Here is an 18,801-nt window from a genome sequence, read left to right as displayed (position 1 = left end):
CTTAAGGCATCATAGTGAAAACTGGGTTTTGATTAAAAAAAAAAAAAAAAAAAAAAAGAAGCCAAGCAGAGTAAAAGCTCCAGTCTGCAAATTTGTGAAGGTACTGTATTTGCTATCCAATTAGGCTAGGGGAGCGAACCTGTGAATTTCTCCTGCATGAATAGATACAGAAGAAGCTGTCACTCAGGCATTAAGGAGTAGCTTGTGTTATGTTAGGAATTTTCATTTGAGAAACGAGGTACTGACCATGCACAGTGAGAGTAGCCGATGCTTCGGCCTTCCCGACCATGTTTTCCACCACACAGATGTAGGATCCCTCATCTGATGAGGTGACTTTGCGAACGACGAGGCTATGATCTTCCAGGATCTCAAATCTGCAATGAGAGTGAGCACACACACTAAAAAGAGAAAAATCTGTTGGCGTACTAAAACATGGCTGGTCTGTAAAGACCCTTTGTGCATTACCTGCCCTTAGGCAGGTCAGAATCATCTTTCCTCCAGTGGACAGTGGGAACGGGGTCTCCTTGAACCACACAGTGGAATTCCACGCTCTCATCTGCCAACACCACAACACTGCTGGGTCTCTTGATAAATGTTGGCCGCTCTGAAGGGCAGCAGAATAGAAAACAGCAAAAAGCATAACTATCACTATTCTTGCATATAGGTATCAGCGTATAATTTTTACACGTTTCTGAAACATTAACATCTCCATATATGAATTTCATAATGTTTCTTTAGCACATTATTGTAAAATAACACAATTGATTGTGCAAGGAAACATGAATAATTTGGAATTCACATAGTATATTTCTGGAATTGAATGCACATTCAGTAAACCATCTGGTGAGAGATAGAAAATGCTGAATATGTATGAATTATCTCTTCAGTGCATAATGTAAATGTATTTCTGGCCAATTATACAGCTGCTTTTGTGTTATAGAGACTAAGGCTACAACATCATGGCAGGGAATACTCATTAAATTTAAGATTAAATGTTTAGTTTTAACATCAGTGAAGTCAATAACATTTCAATTAATTTTAAGTAAATATTTGAAATTAAATAACTTTATTTTTTCAAAAATAATGGACATAATGAGCAGCAACTCCTATATATCCTATAAAATGAACTTGTAATAAATGTCAGACACAGAAATATCACAGCTTTAGCAAATATAATTTGCCTACTGTTAGAGAAAATCTGACATCTGGCAATTATAAACAAATATTCTGACTAATTTGCTTCTGCATTAAGTATTATTGTTCTCTCAGCCTTGAGTGGCTTAAAGAATAATAATGTTGCATCCTCTCAAACTCCTCAAACCCATCCAAGGTCAGCTAACAGCTAGCTGAGAGATAAGCACTCTGTTCTGATGAGAAATATTTGGAGAAGCAGTGGGGGATGGGAATAAAGGCTGGGAACAACAAAAGTGGTTGAAATCTCGGCTTTGAGGCTGGGCTGAATTTACCAGGAGAAAACATTCTTCACCACTTTGGCTTTGTCGTTAGCAAAGGCAAAGCGACAAGGCAGCTAGCTAGAGCAAAATAGCAGAGTACGCAGATATAGTACGCATTGCAACACTGTGAATGCAAATGTATAACTTAATTAAACTTCATAATTAAAGCAAATTTTACCCAGCACAGTGAGCTCAGCAATCTCACTTTCCCTTTCGCCCACCATGTTCGTTCCAACACAGATGTATTTTCCTGCGTCACTCTTGCGGGTGTTGGTGATCATCAGTTTGCCACTGCGAATCTAAAGGAAAATAAAAATACTGACTCAGACGTATTTTGACAAATGTTTATTGTGAAGCCTTCTTCAGCAGAAAAGGTCTTTGGTGTTAGTGAGCAGGTGTGTATCCATAAATTCATGGGGAAGGGAGACATTGGCTGCTATGGCTTTATTCAGACTGCCAGCAAGAAAAAGCTTCATGTGCATATCTGATTTAATCTGATTCAATATGGCAAGTCTGAATAGTTAAAAGTGACATGAAATCCTTTTTTTTTTCAAGTACATTTCAAGCTTTATTTGTAGGTGGTTTGAAATGGGATTTGAATCACGTTTTTGCAAATTCGTTTTGGTATGAACAACTCTGTGCATGTTTTGTTACATCTGTGATGTTGGACATCAGATAAAGCTCACGGGCGGGGTGGGGGGAGGTGAGGGTTTAATGTTGTGAAAGCTCTGGTGAGAGCTGTACTCTCCCCCTAAACTCTGGACAATTTTCAACCTGCTCCAAAAAAAATTGCTCTCTGCTCGCTCCAAAAAAGAAAACAAAATGTGCTTACATGGAGGTGATCAAAGCCATTCATTGCTCAGATAAATGAGTCTGACACAGACACACACACACACATTGTTGTTTTACGCCGGATACCCTTCCTGACACAACTTCAGTCTTACCCAGAGAAACACACACAGCCATGGGGTGTTCCAAAGAGGTCTCCTATCCAAGTACTAATCAGATCCTGCACTGCTTAGCTTCTGAGATCTGACGGGATCAGGCTTTCACAGAGCAGACCGGCTGCACACACACACACACACACACACACACACACACACACACACACACAGTATGAAATAATAAAGGATTATTAACTGAGCAAGCAAGGTTAATAATTATATAGCTATTATATATATATATATATATATATATATATATATACGAGGTCTATTAGATAATAAACCGACCCTTTTATTTTTTTTTAACTATATGGATTTGAATGACGTGCGATTACACCAATCATGCTTGAACCCTCGTGCACATGCGTGAGTTCACGCGTGTCGGTGATGTCATTTCCCTGTGGGCAGGCCTTGAGTGAGATGTGGTCCCGCCCTCTCGGCTGAATTCCTTTGTTTCACACGCTGCTCTAGACAGCGCGCGTTGCTTTATCAAAATTTTTTCTGGACCTGTGAGGAATATCCGAGTGGACACTATTTGAGAAATTAAGCTGGTGTTCGGTGAAAAGTTTAACGGCTGATGAGAGATTATGGGGTGTTTCTGTCGGTGTAAGGACTTCCCACGGAGCGGGACATCGTGCAGCGCTTCCAGGCGCCGTCGTCAGCCTGTTTCGACCTGAAAACATCCTAATTTAAGGCTTAATTCACCCAGGACGTCGTGAGAGAACAGAGAAGATTCAGAAGAGGCCGGCATGAGGACTTTATGCGGACATTCCACTGTTTAAGGACATTTTTTAATGAAAGATATGCGTGCAAATTCGCCGAGTCGTTTCCGTGACGACTCGGCGAATTTGTGTGCGCTGCGACAGGAAAAACACCTCCGTGTTGAAAATCATTTGTAAAATTCAGGCGGCTTTTGATGGCTTTCAACAAGTGAGTAACTGAGAAATTGTTTAACAGCTTGGGCATGTTCCAACTTGCCCATTAAGGTTTCCAACGGAGGTGTTTTTCCTGTCGCGACCCCCCGCGGTCGGGTCCGGCCCGACATGCGACTCTGCCCGCACGTTCTTTCATTACAAAATGTCCGTTAACAATGGAATGTCGGAATAAACTCCTCATGCCGACTTCTGCTGAAAGTTCTCTGTTCTCTGACGACTTACTGTGTCAACAGAGCCTGAAATGTGGAAGTTTTCAACTTGAAACGGCGAGATCATATAGTATCTTAAATTCACCCATTTCGGCGGCGGCATGTGACTTTCTCTCACTCTGAGCTAACAGTGCTAGCAGCGCACGCAGCCAGTGTTCTGAAGAATTGTGCATCTCAAAAGTTTCGTGTCCCGAATGTTGTGCTTCCCGTTGCGCGCACATGTGCAGTTTTGCGCAGAGGGCAGGAATGACATTCAACAGTAATCACACCTTGTCAGAACACCGGTCAGGGTGCGGAGTAATACATCATTTGCCACCGTTGTTGCAAAAATTACATGTATATAAGATATTATACGGTCTGCGCTCTCACATGATTAACCAATCAGATTTTTGGAAAAAATGTAATTGGATTAGAATATACAGTATTGCATATCATCTGCATATATTCAGGTGTATTTTTTGAAAATCCATTATTTTTTATTTATTTTTTGCTTTTTGTATGCACTTTTGTACACTGAGCATGGTTGTCATTCTCTTTATCTCCATTGTAGAGCATGCACTGCCTTTTAGCCAGCAAAGAAGGTTATCTGTTATGAAATTACATAATTCATATCTAGCACTATATTAGCACACAACCTGGGAACAAAGATGCTGTGTCTCTTTCTTCTCTTTAGATGTGGTGTCAGCGTACTTTGGCTTCTTCAAACTTAACCTTCACTACAGTCATATGCATACAAGCTATTGGTACCCCATGCTGTTGTCATTCTTTTCAGATCCTTTCCATCACATGCCCCCAAAGACCGCAGTGGCTATGTCTTCACTCTACTTTGAAATCGAGCTAACACACTGCTGGTCTGCAGCTATAACACTGTCTTACAAGCGACACCACAGCAGCAGTACACAGAAAAATGTGGATCTAAAAGACCTCTAAACAAGCACAAGTCCATTCTTGACAGCACCCCCCGCCGAAACCTACTGGACATCAATTATATTTTCAGCCCTGCTACCGAGATTAAAGGTTACTTTGTTACTCACTCACAAAAGACAACTTAATTGATTCATTCATATATGCCTGTTAGATACAACCTCAGTCCAGCTCTGTTATTTCAGAGGTCAGAGGCCAAGGCTGTCCCACAGTGGCGGAATTTAGCATCGTACTGAAAGGCAGGTGTCGAGGTAGACGTTCTCCAACTTACAAATGAAATACACCATGAAAATACTGCTGCAAAGATAAAATCAACAACCCAACATTTCATGACAAATATCTCATTCACCACATGAATGGAAACTAATATTTGAAAAAATACTTTATGACTGACATCTTTGAATTTCAACAATATTAATAATAACCCAACAAGATGCACATAAAATAAAGGCAAGAGTAGATAAAAACAGCTAAAATGGAAAAACTCATAAAACAAAACAAACAAAACAAAAATTTGCAACTACACACACTTACTAATGGCAAATCATAGAAAATAAGTACTATAGTATGTTTGTGTGTATGTTTTACACTCAATGCCAGATATTTTCAAACAGCATTTTTTTTGCATTTTGCAGCAATTTTGGAAGTGGTACTGCATATTAATCTTTTACTATCAGTATTCAGCAGATTATATTTTCCTGGGTAGATGCATATTTAATAAATATGTAAAATTTATATAAATTACTAAAACACAACTGTGTACAGCAAATTTCATGGAGCAAAACTTACTCTGCCAGGACCAGGTTTGGTCCCACTCCAAATATAAAATAAACTCTATCATAGTAAAAATTAGTAAAAATAATTAGTAAATAATTAATGATAATTAGTAAAAATAAACTCTATCCATCCATCCATCCATCCTCCCTGAGCCTGGTTCTGCTGGAGGTTTCTTCCTGTTAAAAGGGAGTTTTTCCTTCCCACTGTCACCAAGTGCTTTCTCACAGGGGGTCGTTTTGGCCGTTAGGGTTTTTACGTAAATATTGTATGGCCTTGCCTTACAATATAAGGCGCCTTGGGGCAACTGTTTGTTGTGATTTGGCGCTATATAAATAAAATTGATTGATTGATTGATTGATCCATCCATCCATCCATTTTCTTCTGCTTTATCCGGAGTCGGGTCGCGGGGGCAGCAGCTCAAGCAAAGCCGCCCAGACCTCCCGATCCACACACACCTCCTCCAGCTCCTTCGGGGGAACCCCAAGGCGTTCCCAAGCCAGCCAAGAGATGTAGTCCCTCCAGCGTGTCCTGGGTCTTCCCCGGGGCCTCCTCCCAGTGGGACGTGCCCAGAACACCTCTCCAGCGAGGCGTCCAGGGGGCATCTGGAAAAGATGCCCGAGCCACCTCAACTGACTCCGTTCAACGTGGAGTCCTATCTCTAAGGGAGCGCCCAGCCACCCTGTGGAGGAAACTCATCTCAGCCGCTTGTACTCGCGATCTCGTTCTTTCAGTCATGAGCCAAATCTCATGACCATAGGTGAGGATCGGAACGTAGATCGATCGGTAAATCGAGAGCTTTGCCCCCCTACTCAGCTCTCTCTTCACCACGACGGTCCGATACAGCGACCGCATCACTGCAGATGCTGCACCGATCCGTCTATCGATCTCACGCTCCATCCGTCCCTCACTCGTGAACAAGACCCCGAGATACTTAAACTCCTCCACTTGAGGCAAGGACACTCCACCGACCTGAAGAGGGCAAAGCACCTTTTTCCGGTCAAGAACCATGGCCTCGGATTTGGAGGTGCTGATTTTCACACTCATAAACTCTATCATAGTAAAAAGAAGCTTTTCAACCTACCATCCCTGGTTCTCAAGACCAGGCACCTAAGTGGCTCTACTCTACTCTTTTCTACTCTTCTATTTTCCTTTTCCTTTTAGATATTTAGATATACCTTAGTATACTAGCATAGTTCCACCTTAGAAATGGAATATAATATATAAAATATACTGTACCTTACTGAATTTTCATAGAGTAAAGGCAGCTCTATCAAAGTAAAAATAACTCTTATGAGAGATGAACAAATTGATTTAGCACTATGATAGAGTTGAAAGACAAACTCCTTCAATTTTATATTTATAGAATTTGTTGAGTTATAGCTCTGTTTGCTCCAACTCAGTTGCTGTTGAGGGGATCTGGACTTAAGGCTAAGGTAAGCATGTAGTTGTATAAGAGAACTTCTTAAAAAGCATCTTCACATTTACTGAGGTAAAAATGCTCACGTTTATCTCCAATATGGTCCTCTCCAAGTTAACAGACACTTCTGACATTTTTGCCTGTTCATTCTTGACAAGAAGCAGTTTATTTTGAGTGATTTTAGCTTGCCTTGTACTGTAGTATGATGTAACTTGTAACGGTGTTGTATCAATATATTATAAAAAATTAAATTAGTTTTTGTCCTGATGAATTCAAAAACATCGAAACAAATAGAGTCCAAGTTGAAAATGGTCTGGACTGTACCTTTAATTCATATGTTTAGGTCTTACCTAAAATTCATGGTCCGGTATTGTATCACTTCCTGTTCCGGAGCACAGCGGTGTTTTGCTGTATCTGTTAGCTGTTTAATCTGCGCAGTTAGATTGATCTAGTTATCTAGATAACGATTTGTTTCCCAGTGTAATCTTCACGTGCCTTAACTAAAGCACTCCTTCTGCTGAATCACCTCTAAATTATTTGCACATTATTCACTTTGCCTGTTTTTAGGAATCCGCTAGCTTAGCGCAGCTACTAGCTCTTAGCCGATTTAGCATGGCGGCTTCTCCTGTCTCTCCTGCACTTTTCTGCTCTGGGTGTGAAATGTTTAGTTATTCCTCGGCCTCCTTTAGCAGTAACGGTACTTGTAATAAGTATAGCTTATTCATAGCTTTGGAGGCCAGGCTGGGCGAATTGGAGACTCGGCTCTGCACCGTGGAAAATTCTACAGCTAGCCAGGCCCCTGTAGTCGGTGCGGACCAAGGTAGCTTAGCCGCCGTTAGTTCCCCTCTGGCAGATCCCGAGCAGCCGGGAAAGCAGGCCGACTGGGTGACTGTGAGGAGGAAGCGTAGTTCTAAACAGAAGCCCCGTGTACACCACCGACCCGTTCACATTTCTAACCGTTTTTCCCCACTCGACGACACACCCGCCGAGGATCAAACTCTGGTTATTGGCGACTCTGTTTTGAGAAATGTGAAGTTAGCGACACCAGCAACCATAGTCAATTGTCTTCCGGGGGCCAGAGCAGGCGACATTGAAGGAGATTTGAAACTGCTGGCTAAGGCTAAGCGTAAATTTGGTAAGATTGTAATTCACGTCGGCAGTAATGACACCCGGTTACGCCAATCGGAGGTCACTAAAATTAACACTGAATCAGTGTGTAACTTTGCAAAAACAATGTCGAACTCTGTAGTTTTCTCTGGGCCCCTCCCCAATCGGACCGGGAGTGACATGTTTAGCCGCATGTTCTCCTTGAATTGCTGGCTGTCTGAGTGGTGTCCAAAAAATGAGGTGGGCTTCATAGATAATTGGCAAAGCTTCTGGGGAAAACCTGGTCTTGTTAGGAAAGACGGCATCCATCCCACTTTGGATGGAGCAGCTCTCATTTCTAGAAATCTGGCCAATTTTCTTAAATCCTCCAAACCGTGACTATCCAGGGTTGGGACCAGGAAGCAGAGTTGTAGTCTTACACACCTCTCTGCAGCTTCTCTCCCCCTGCCATCCCCTCATTACCCCATCCCCGTAGAGACGGTGTCTGCTCCCAGACCACCAATAACCAGCAAAAATCTATTTAAGCATAAAATTCAAAAAGAAAAAATAATATAGCACCTTCAACTGCACCACAGACTAAAACAGTTAAATGTGGTCTATTAAACATTAGGTCTCTCTCTTCTAAGTCCCTGTTGGTAAATGATATAATAATTGATCAACATATTGATTTATTCTGCCTTACAGAAACCTGGTTACAGCAGGATGAATATGTTAGTTTAAATGAGTCAACACCCCCGAGTCACACTAACTGTCAGAATGCTCGTAGCACGGGCCGAGGAGGAGGATTAGCAGCAATCTTCCATTCCAGCTTATTAATGAATCAAAAACCCAGACAGAGCTTTAATTCATTTGAAAGCTTGACTCTTAGTCTTGTCCATCCAAATTGGAAGTCCCAAAAACCAGTTTTATTTGTTATTATCTATCGTCCACCTGGTCGTTACTGTGAGTTTCTCTGTGAATTTTCAGACCTTTTGTCTGACTTGGTGCTTAGCTCAGATAAGATAATTATAGTGGGCGATTTTAACATCCACACAGATGCTGAGAATGACAGCCTCAACACTGCATTTAATCTATTATTAGACTCTATTGGCTTTGCTCAAAATGTAAATGAGTCCACCCACCACTTTAATCATATCTTAGATCTTGTTCTGACTTATGGTATGGAAATAGAAGACTTAACAGTATTCCCTGAAAACTCCCTTCTGTCTGATCATTTCTTAATAACATTTACATTTACTCTGATGGACTACCCAGCAGTGGGGAATAAGTTTCATTACACTAGAAGTCTTTCAGAAAGCGCTGTAACTAGGTTTAAGGATATGATTCCTTCTTTATGTTCTCTAATGCCATATACCAACACAGTGCAGAGTAGCTACCTAAACTCTGTAAGTGAGATAGAGTATCTCGTCAATAGTTTTACATCCTCATTGAAGACAACTTTGGATGCTGTAGCTCCTCTGAAAAAGAGAGCTTTAAATCAGAAGTGCCTGACTCCGTGGTATAACTCACAAACTCGTAGCTTAAAGCAGATAACCCGTAAGTTGGAGAGGAAATGGCGTCTCACTAATTTAGAAGATCTTCACTTAGCCTGGAAAAAAGTCTGTTGCTCTATAAAAAAGCCCTCCGTAAAGCTAGGACATCTTTCTACTCATCACTAATTGAAGAAAATAAGAACAACCCCAGGTTTCTTTTCAGCACTGTAGCCAGGCTGACAAAGAGTCAGAGCTCTATTGAGCTGAGTATTCCATTAACTTTAACTAGTAATGACTTCATGACTTTCTTTGCTAACAAAATTTTAACTATTAGAGAAAAAATTACTCATAACCATCCCAAAGACGTATCGTTATCTTTGGCTGCTTTCAGTGATGCCGGTATTTGGTTAGACTCTTTCTCTCCGATTGTCCTGTCTGAGTTATTTTCATTAGTTACTTCATCCAAACCATCAACATGTTTATTAGACCCCATTCCTACCAGGCTGCTCAAGGAAGCCCTACCATTATTTAATGCTTCGATCTTAAATATGATCAATCTATCTTTGTTAGTTGGCTATGTACCACAGGCTTTTAAGGTGGCAGTAATTAAACCATTACTTAAAAAGCCATCACTTGACCCAGCTATCTTAGCTAATTATAGGCCAATCTCCAACCTTCCTTTTCTCTCAAAAATTCTTGAAAGGGTAGTTGTAAAACAGCTAACTGATCATCTGCAGAGGAATGGTCTATTTGACGAGTTTCAGTCAGGTTTTAGAATTCATCATAGTACAGAAACAGCATTAGTGAAGGTTGCAAATGATCTTCTTATGGCCTCGGACAGTGGACTCATCTCTGTGCTTGTTCTGTTAGACCTCAGTGCTGCTTTTGTTACTGTTGACCATAAAATTTTATTACAGAGATTAGAGCTTGCCATAGGTATTAAAGGCACTGCGCTGCGGTGGTTTGAATCATATTTGTCTAATAGATTACAATTTGTTCATGCAAATGGGGAATCTTCTTCACAGACTAAAGTTAACTATGGAGTTCCACAAGGTTCTGTGCTAGGACCAATTTTATTCACTTTATACATACTTCCCTTGGGCAGTATTATTAGACGGTATTGCTTAAATTTTCATTGTTACGCAGATGATACCCAGCTTTATCTATCCATGAAGCCAGAGGACACACACCAATTAAACTGCAGGATTGTCTTACAGACATAAAGACATGGATGACCTCTAATTTCCTGCTTTTAAACTCAGATAAAACTGAAGTTATTGTACTTGGCCCCACAAATCTTAGAAACATGGTGTCTAACCAGATCCTTACTCTGGATGGCATTACCCTGACCTCTAGTAATACTGTGAGAAATCTTGGAGTCATTTTTGATGAGGATATGTCATTCAAAGCACATATTAAACAAATATGTAGGACTGCTTTTTTGCATTTACGCAATATCTCTAAAATTAGAAAGGTCTTGTCTCAGAGTGATGCTGAAAAACTAATTCATGCATTTATTTCCTCTAGGCTGGACTATTGTAATTCATTATTATCAGGTTGTCCTAAAAGTTCCCTGAAAAGCCTTCAGTTAATTCAAAATGCTGCAGCTAGAGTACTAACGGGGACTAGAAGGAGAGAGCATATCTCACCCATATTGGCCTCTCTTCATTGGCTTCCTGTTAATTCTAGAATAGAATTTAAAATTCTTCTTCTTACTTATAAGGTTTTGAATAATCAGGTCCCATCTTATCTTAGGGACCTCATAGTACCATATCACCCCAATAGAGCGCTTCGCTCTCAGACTGCAGGCTTACTTGTAGTTCCTAGGGTTTGTAAGAGTAGAATGGGAGGCAGAGCCTTCAGCTTTCAGGCTCCTCTCCTCTGGAACCAGCTCCCAATTCAGATCAGGGAGACAGACACCCTCTCTACTTTTAAGATTAGGCTTAAAACTTTCCTTTTTGCTAAAGCTTATCGTTAGGGCTGGATCAGGTGACCCTGAACCATCCCTTAGTTATGCTGCTATAGACGTAGACTGCTGGGGGATTCCCATGATGCACTGTTTATTTCTCTTTTTGCTCTGTATGCACCACTCTGCATTTAATCATTAGTGATCGATCTCTGCTCCCCTCCACAGCATGTCTTTTTCCTGGTTCTCTCCCTCAGCCCCAACCAGTCCCAGCAGAAGACTGCCCCTCCCTGAGCCTGGTTCTGCTGGAGGTTTCTTCCTGTCAAAAGGGAGTTTTTCCTTCCCACTGTAGCCAAGTGCTTGCTCACAGGGGGTCGTTTTGACCGTTGGGGTTTCACATAATTATTGTATGGCCTTGCCTTACAATATAAAGCGCCTTGGGGCAACTGTTGTGATTTGGCGCTATATAAAAAAAAAATTGATTGATTGATTGATTACCTAGAAAAAAGAATGACAGATGTATATCTGTCACATTTGTTTTATAATCATTGTCATGCAACGTGATAATATATCCATGATGTATTTCTCATAGACTGCATCCATGTTGATGCAATCAGTGTCAATATTCTAATATTGATATTTCTGTGATTTTTTCCATGCTACATATACTGCTGCACTAACTTTAGTAGCTGATTAAAGACTAAACTAAGAGCATTTTTATTTCTTCCACTGACCACTCCTTGTTTTTAGCAGCAATTGCACTGTTGAGAGATCCAAATGTGGTTTGCCTGGCCTCCATTGTGGATTATAAAACCTCAGCTTTTATTTCTGTTCTGTTTCAGTGTCTTCTTTTTTCTTTTCTTTTTTTAACATAGCCTCAGTTACCTTAAAGGCACAAAGATTGTAAAGCCGCGTAGGGTGTCGTAGAGTTATATATTTTAATTTCTACTACGCTATTCTTGGCTTTTGTAAAGCATTTTGAATTTTTTGGTGAGGTGCTATATAAATAAGCCTATTTTAAAAAGCCACAAACTTTTCCCATGTGAGAAAAGTCTCAAAACTATTCTTGTGAATCTTCAGCTCCATGGTAATTAATAAATGATGGTTCAGCACACGAGGGAACGTGTGATAGTCATGAATCGTTTGTGGCGGACTCCACTTAGTCTTCATAATGTGGCGTCTTTGAGTGAGCTCTTGTGGTAAAGTCGTATTTCCAAGTAAAGAAGATGATTAAGGAGGACAAAGACAGGAGCGTTAAAAAAATTACAAAGTAGAAAGGAGCTTTTGTATTCTCCTCAGAGGAGCCTCCCCGCTGACTCCTTGGATCCACAGCTTCTCCTTAAATCACAGCGAGCTACGCTGTCCATCCCAATCCTCCTGAGACGCTCGACCTGTCAGTCTACACTAAGGTGAGCTTTGAATCCAACCTTGTGCACTCAAATAAACAAATCATCCCAGAAACGCACACTAAACTCTAAATTAAAGAAAGGTGAACAAAACAGAGACTGGGCTTAGTTGCATTTCCACATCAGAGCTTTCTCGGGTTTCATGATGTTGGGTTTGGTGGAGGTGGTGGCCTGGAGGTTACAGAGGTGGACTGTGATCAGAGGATCGTCAGTCAAATCCCCCAATAAGTCAGGAAAAACCACAAAGGTGCCCTTCAGCAACATTCTTAATCCTCATGTTGCTTCTGGTCTGCCACTAGGCACCTTGCATGGCAGCACATGAGCGCTGGTTTATGACAGTGAGGCATTGTTCAAGACAGGCTATTGCGCAAATACCTCTGGGGTGTGTCACAGTCCGTTCTGCTATTTTATCTCAATGCAACCAGTACAATGAGTGTAAAGGAGCTCAGTTAAGTTAAGTTATGGGTCAACAAAATTTGCATTTCTCCAATCACAGCCACGGAGGCCTACAGTTCCTTCAGAGTTGTCAAGGGTTTCTAGGTGGCATCCCTCCTGAGTCTCCTTCATGGCTACTCTACACAGATTTACCATGATTGTTATCCTTAATAATCAATCTAAATGAACTCCAAGACATTAATGTGCTTGTATCCATCCTCTGACTTGTCTAAAGAGCACCAGCTGTACAGTAAAAGTTATGTTTTCCTGTAAATTCAAATTGTACCAATAATTATGTATTGCATGCTTTATTTTTACATTATATAATATATTATGCTTTTTTTTCTTTTATTTCACTGTATGAAAGCACTATTCCTGCTGTTTGATTACATCAGACAGTTTAAAAAATATTGTAATTACACAAAATTGGTCCAGTAATGTATTTGATTAGATTTTAAATGTGTGTGTGTGTGTGTGTGTGTGTGTGTGTGTGTGTGTGTGTGTGTGTGTGTGTGTGTGTGTGTGTGTGTGTGTGTGTGTGTGTATATTATACAAATAATGGATGGTAAGGAGTCCAACATAGAGAAATATTGGATGAAGAAAAGTTATATTGGATGAAGCGTAGCCAAGTTATGTTCTAATATTGTTATTGTTATGTTCTCCACCCCCCTCCCAAATTAAGCAAACAACAAAGAGTCAAGTAAATTAGATCAATTTATTTTGTTGTGAACAGCATATGAATGCTTCTAAAACATCAGTAGCGTGCTTGTCTACCTTCTTAGTGTTTTTGGCATCCTTGGAGTCCAATATTTCCACCAGTTCCTCCTCTGTGAACTCAGCAAACCTTGCTGGCAGACGATTTTCTGCTGTTGTTGATATGTTTGTTGACATTTTTTTCAACCAGCATCTGTCAGCTAGTTCCTGACCTTTGTATGCTGCGCTCAGATTGGCTAGCTGTTGGCAGTAAGCTCTAACGCTATTGGTCAGTGGGAACCGATCCAATATAACTTTTGGTCCTAGCCTTTTTGGATCCTTTTGGATCCAACATAACTTTCTGGCACCAAGCATGCCAAAATACAGGTAAGTGATGGACAGAAAGGCTAATCTGTGATTGGCTATTCCAGTCTGAGTGGGGAACATATATATATATATATATATATACGTGTGTGTGTGTGTGTGTGTGTGTTATTCACAGGTATGTATACATGCTACTAAATGAACCGCTGGCTCAATGAGAAAAAGTGATGTAAGCATTTACATAGATTTAAAAAGTTAGCGTGCAAGCTAACGTCCGCAAAATGTCTTGTAAATGACTCCAGAGGTGTTATCAGGTTACAAAAACAGCACTTTCAGTTTTAGAAGTGTTTATTTCTTGCTAGCTTTTACATAACATATGAGAAACATGTATATCTTTTTTGCTCTTGCTCTTGCTTGCCTCTACTGGTGGTTGGCTCTCACTGCGGTATTGTATCACTTCCTGTTCCGGAGCACAGCGGTGTTTTGCTGTATCTGTTAGCTGTTTAATCTGCACAGTTAGATTGATCTAGTTATCTAGATTACGATTTGTTTCCCAGTGTAATCTTTACGTGCCTTAACTAAAGCACTCCTTCTGCTGAATCACCTCTAAATTATTTACACATTATTCACTTTGCGTGTTTTTAGGAATCCGCTAGCTTAGCGTAGCTACTAGCTCTTAGCCGATTTAGCATGGCGGCTTCTCCTGTCTCTCCCGCACTTTTCTGCTCTGGGTGTGAAATGTTTAGTTATTCCTCGGCCTCCTTTAGCAGTAACGGTACTTGTAATAAGTGTAGCTTATTCGTAGCTTTGGAGGCCAGGCTGGGCGAATTGGAGACTCAGCTCTGCACCGTGGAAAATTCTACAGCTAGCCAGGCCCCTGTAGTCGGTGCGGACCAAGGTAGCTTAGCCGCCGTTAGTTACCCCCTGGCAGATCCCGAGCAGCCAGGAAAGCAGGCCGACTGGGTGACTGTGAGGAGGAAGCGTAGCCCTAAACAGAAGCCCCGTGTACACCGTCAACCCGTTCACATCTCTAACCGTTTTTCCCCACTCGACGACACACCGGCCGAGGATCAAACTCTGGTTATTGGCGACTCTGTTTTGAGAAATGTGAAGTTAGCGACACCAGCAACCATAGTCAATTGTCTTCCGGGGGCCAGAGCAGGCGACATTGAAGGAAATTTGAAACTGCTGGCTAAGGCTAAGCGTAAATTTGGTAAGATTGTAATTCACATCGGCAGTAATGACACCCGGTTACGCCAATCGGAGGTCACTAAAATTAACATTAAATCGGTGTGTAACTTTGCAAAAACAATGTCGGACTCTGTAGTTTTCTCTGGGCCCCTCCCCAATCAGACCGGGAGTGACATGTTTAGCCGCATGTTCTCCTTGAATTGCTGGCTGTCTGAGTGGTGTCCAAAAAATGAGGTGGGCTTCATAGATAATTGGCAAAGCTTCTGGGGAAAACCTGGTCTTGTTAGGAGAGACGGCATCCATCCCACTTTGGATGGAGCAGCTCTCATTTCTAGAAATCTGGCCAATTTTCTTAAATCCTCCAAACCGTGACTATCCAGGGTTGGGACCAGGAAGCAGAGTTGTAGTCTTACACACCTCTCTGCAGCTTCTCTCCCCCTGCCATCCCCTCATTACCCCATCCCCGTAGAGACGGTGCCTGCTCCCAGACTACCAATAACCAGCAAAAATCTATTTAAGCATAAAAATTCAAAAAGAAAAAATAATATAGCACCTTCAACTGCACCACAGACTAAAACAGTTAAATGTGGTCTATTAAACATTAGGTCTCTCTCTTCTAAGTCTCTGTTGGTAAATGATATAATAATTGATCAACATATTGATTTATTCTGCCTTACAGAAACCTGGTTACAGCAGGATGAATATGTTAGTTTAAATGAGTCAACACCCCCGAGTCACACTAACTGTCAGAATGCTCGTAGCACGGGCCGGGGCGGAGGATTAGCAGCAATCTTCCATTCCAGCTTATTAATTAATCAAAAACCCAGACAGAGCTTTAATTCATTTGAAAGTTTGACTCTTAGTCTTGTCCATCCAAATTGGAAGTCCCAAAAACCAGTTTTATTTGTTATTATCTATCATCCACCTGGTCGTTACTGTGAGTTTCTCTGTGAATTTTCAGACCTTTTGTCTGACTTAGTGCTTAGCTCAGATAAGATAATTATAGTGGGCGATTTTAACATCCACACAGATGCTGAGAATGACAGCCTCAACACTGCATTTAATCTATTATTAGACTCTATTGGCTTTGCTCAAAAAGTAAATGAGTCCACCCACCACTTTAATCATATCTTAGATCTTGTTCTGACTTATGGTATGGAAATAGAAGACTTAACAGTATTCCCTGAAAACTCCCTTCTGTCTGATCATTTCTTAATAACATTTACATTTACTCTGATGGACTACCCAGCAGTGGGGAATAAGTTTCATTACACTAGAAGTCTTTCAGAAAGCGCTGTAACTAGGTTTAAGGATATGATTCCTTCTTTATGTTCTATTGCCATATACCAACACAGTGCAGAGTAGCTACCTAAACTCTGTAAGTGAGATAGAGTATCTCGTCAATAGTTTTACATCCTCATTGAAGACAACTTTGGATGCTGTAGCTCCTCTGAAAAAGAGAGCTTTAAATCAGAAGTGCCTGACTCCGTGGTATAACTCACAAACTCGTAGCTTAAAGCAGATAACCCGTAAGTTGGAGAGGAAATGGCATCTCACTAATTTAGAAGATCTTCACTTAGCCTGGAAAAAGAGTCTGTTGCTCTATAAAAAAAGCCCTCCGTAAAGCTAGGACATCTTTCTACTCATCACTAATTGAAGAAAATAAGAACAACCCCAGGTTTCTTTTCAGCACTGTAGCCAGGCTGACAAAGAGTCAGAGCTCTATTGAGCTGAGTATTCCATTAACTTTAACTAGTAATGACTTCATGACTTTCTTTGCTAACAAAATTTTAACTATTAGAGAAAAAATTACTCATAACCATCCCAAAGACGTATCGTTATCTTTGGCTGCTTTCAGTGATACCGGTATTTGGTTAGACTCTTTCTCTCAGATTGTTCTGTCTGAGTTATTTTCATTAGTTACTTCATCCAAACCATCAACATGTTTATTAGACCCCATTCCTACCAGGCTGCTCAAGGAAGCCCTACCATTATTTAATGCTTTGATCTTAAATATGATCAATCTATCTTTGTTAGTTGGCTATGTACCACAGGCTTTTAAGGTGGCAGTAATTAAACCATTACTTAAAAAGCCATCACTTGACCCAGCTATCTTAGCTAATTATAGGCCAATCTCCAACCTTCCTTTTCTCTCAAAAATTCTTGAAAGGGTAGTTGTAAAACAGCTAACTGATCATCTGCAGAGGAATGGTCTATTTGAAGAGTTTCAGTCAGGTTTTAGAATTCATCATAGTACAGAAACAGCATTAGTGAAGGTTACAAATGATCTTCTTATGGCCTCGGACAGTGGACTCATCTCTGTGCTTGTTCTGTTAGACCTCAGTGCTGCTTTTGATACTGTTGACCATAAAATTTTATTACAGAGATTAGAGCATGCCATAGGTATTAAAGGCACTGCGCTGCGGTGGTTTGAATCATATTTGTCTAATAGATTACAATTTGTTCATGTAAATGGGGAATCTTCTTCACAGACTAAAGTTAATTATGGAGTTCCACAAGGTTCTGTGCTAGGACCAATTTTATTCACTTTATACATGCTTTCCTTAGGCAGTATTATTAGACGGTATTGCTTAAATTTTCATTGTTACGCAGATGATACCCAGCTTTATCTATCCATGAAGCCAGAGGACACACACCAATTAGCTAAACTGCAGGATTGTCTTACAGACATAAAGACATGGATGACCTCTAATTTCCTGCTTTTAAACTCAGATAAAAGTGAAGTTATTGTACTTGGCCCCACAAATCTTAGAAACATGGTGTCTAACCAGATCCTTACTCTGCATGGCATTACCCTGACCTCTAGTAATACTGGGAGAAATCTTGGAGTCATTTTTGATCAGGATATGTCATTCAAAGCGCATATTAAACAAATATGTAGGACTGCTTTTTTGCATTTACGCAATATCTCTAAAATTAGAAAGGTCTTGTCTCAGAGTGATGCTGAAAAACTAATTCATGCATTTATTTCCTCTAGGCTGGACTATTGTAATTCATTATTATCAGGTTGTCCTAAAAGTTCCCTAAAAAGCCTTCAGTTAATTCAAAATGCTGCAGCTAGAGTACTAGGGACTAGAAGGAGAGATCATATCTCACCCATATTGGTCTCTCTTCATTGGCTTCCTGTTAATTCTTCTTCTTACTTATAAGGTTTTGAATAATCAGGTCCCATCTTATTTTAGGGACCTCATAGTACCATATCACCCCAATAGAGCGCTTCGCTCTCAGACTGCAGGCTTACTTGTAGTTCCTAGGGTTTGTAAGAGTAGAATGGGAGGCAGAGCCTTCAGCTTTCAGGCTCCTCTCCTGTGGAACCAGCTCCCAATTCAGATCAGGGAGACAGACACCCTCTCTACTTTTAAGATTAGGCTTAAAACTTTCCTTTTTGCTAAAGCTTATAGTTAGGGCTGGATCAGGTGACCCTGAACCATCCCTTAGTTATGCTGCTATAGACGTAGACTGCTGGGGGGTTCCCATGATGCATTGTTTCTTTCTCTTTTTGCTCTGTATGCACCACTCTGCATTTAATCATTAGTGATTGATCTCTCCTCCCCTCCACAGCATGTCTTTTTCCTGGTTCTCTCCC

The 18,801-nt window shown here is 40.7% G+C and overlaps 1 protein-coding gene across 4 annotated transcripts in view; it reads right to left on the bottom strand.

The window, feature by feature from the left end:
- Positions 1-18,801, bottom strand: part of LOC117517671 (roundabout homolog 1-like) — a 375,114-nt gene that overhangs the window by 55,450 nt on the left and 300,863 nt on the right. For all 4 annotated transcript variants that reach the window (XM_034178786.1, XM_034178787.1, XM_034178788.1 and 1 more), the window contains exons 4-6: positions 1,633-1,753; positions 466-604; positions 247-374 (exon numbers count right to left, since the gene is read on the bottom strand). In XM_034178786.1, the coding sequence (XP_034034677.1) occupies positions 247-374; positions 466-604; positions 1,633-1,753 (388 nt within the window). The remainder of the gene's footprint in view (positions 1-246; positions 375-465; positions 605-1,632; positions 1,754-18,801) is intronic.

The sequence above is a fragment of the Thalassophryne amazonica genome, chromosome 9 (genome assembly GCF_902500255.1).
Source record: "Thalassophryne amazonica chromosome 9, fThaAma1.1, whole genome shotgun sequence".
NCBI lineage: Eukaryota > Metazoa > Chordata > Actinopteri > Batrachoidiformes > Batrachoididae > Thalassophryne > Thalassophryne amazonica.
This window is presented reverse-complemented; position numbering and strand designations above follow the sequence as displayed.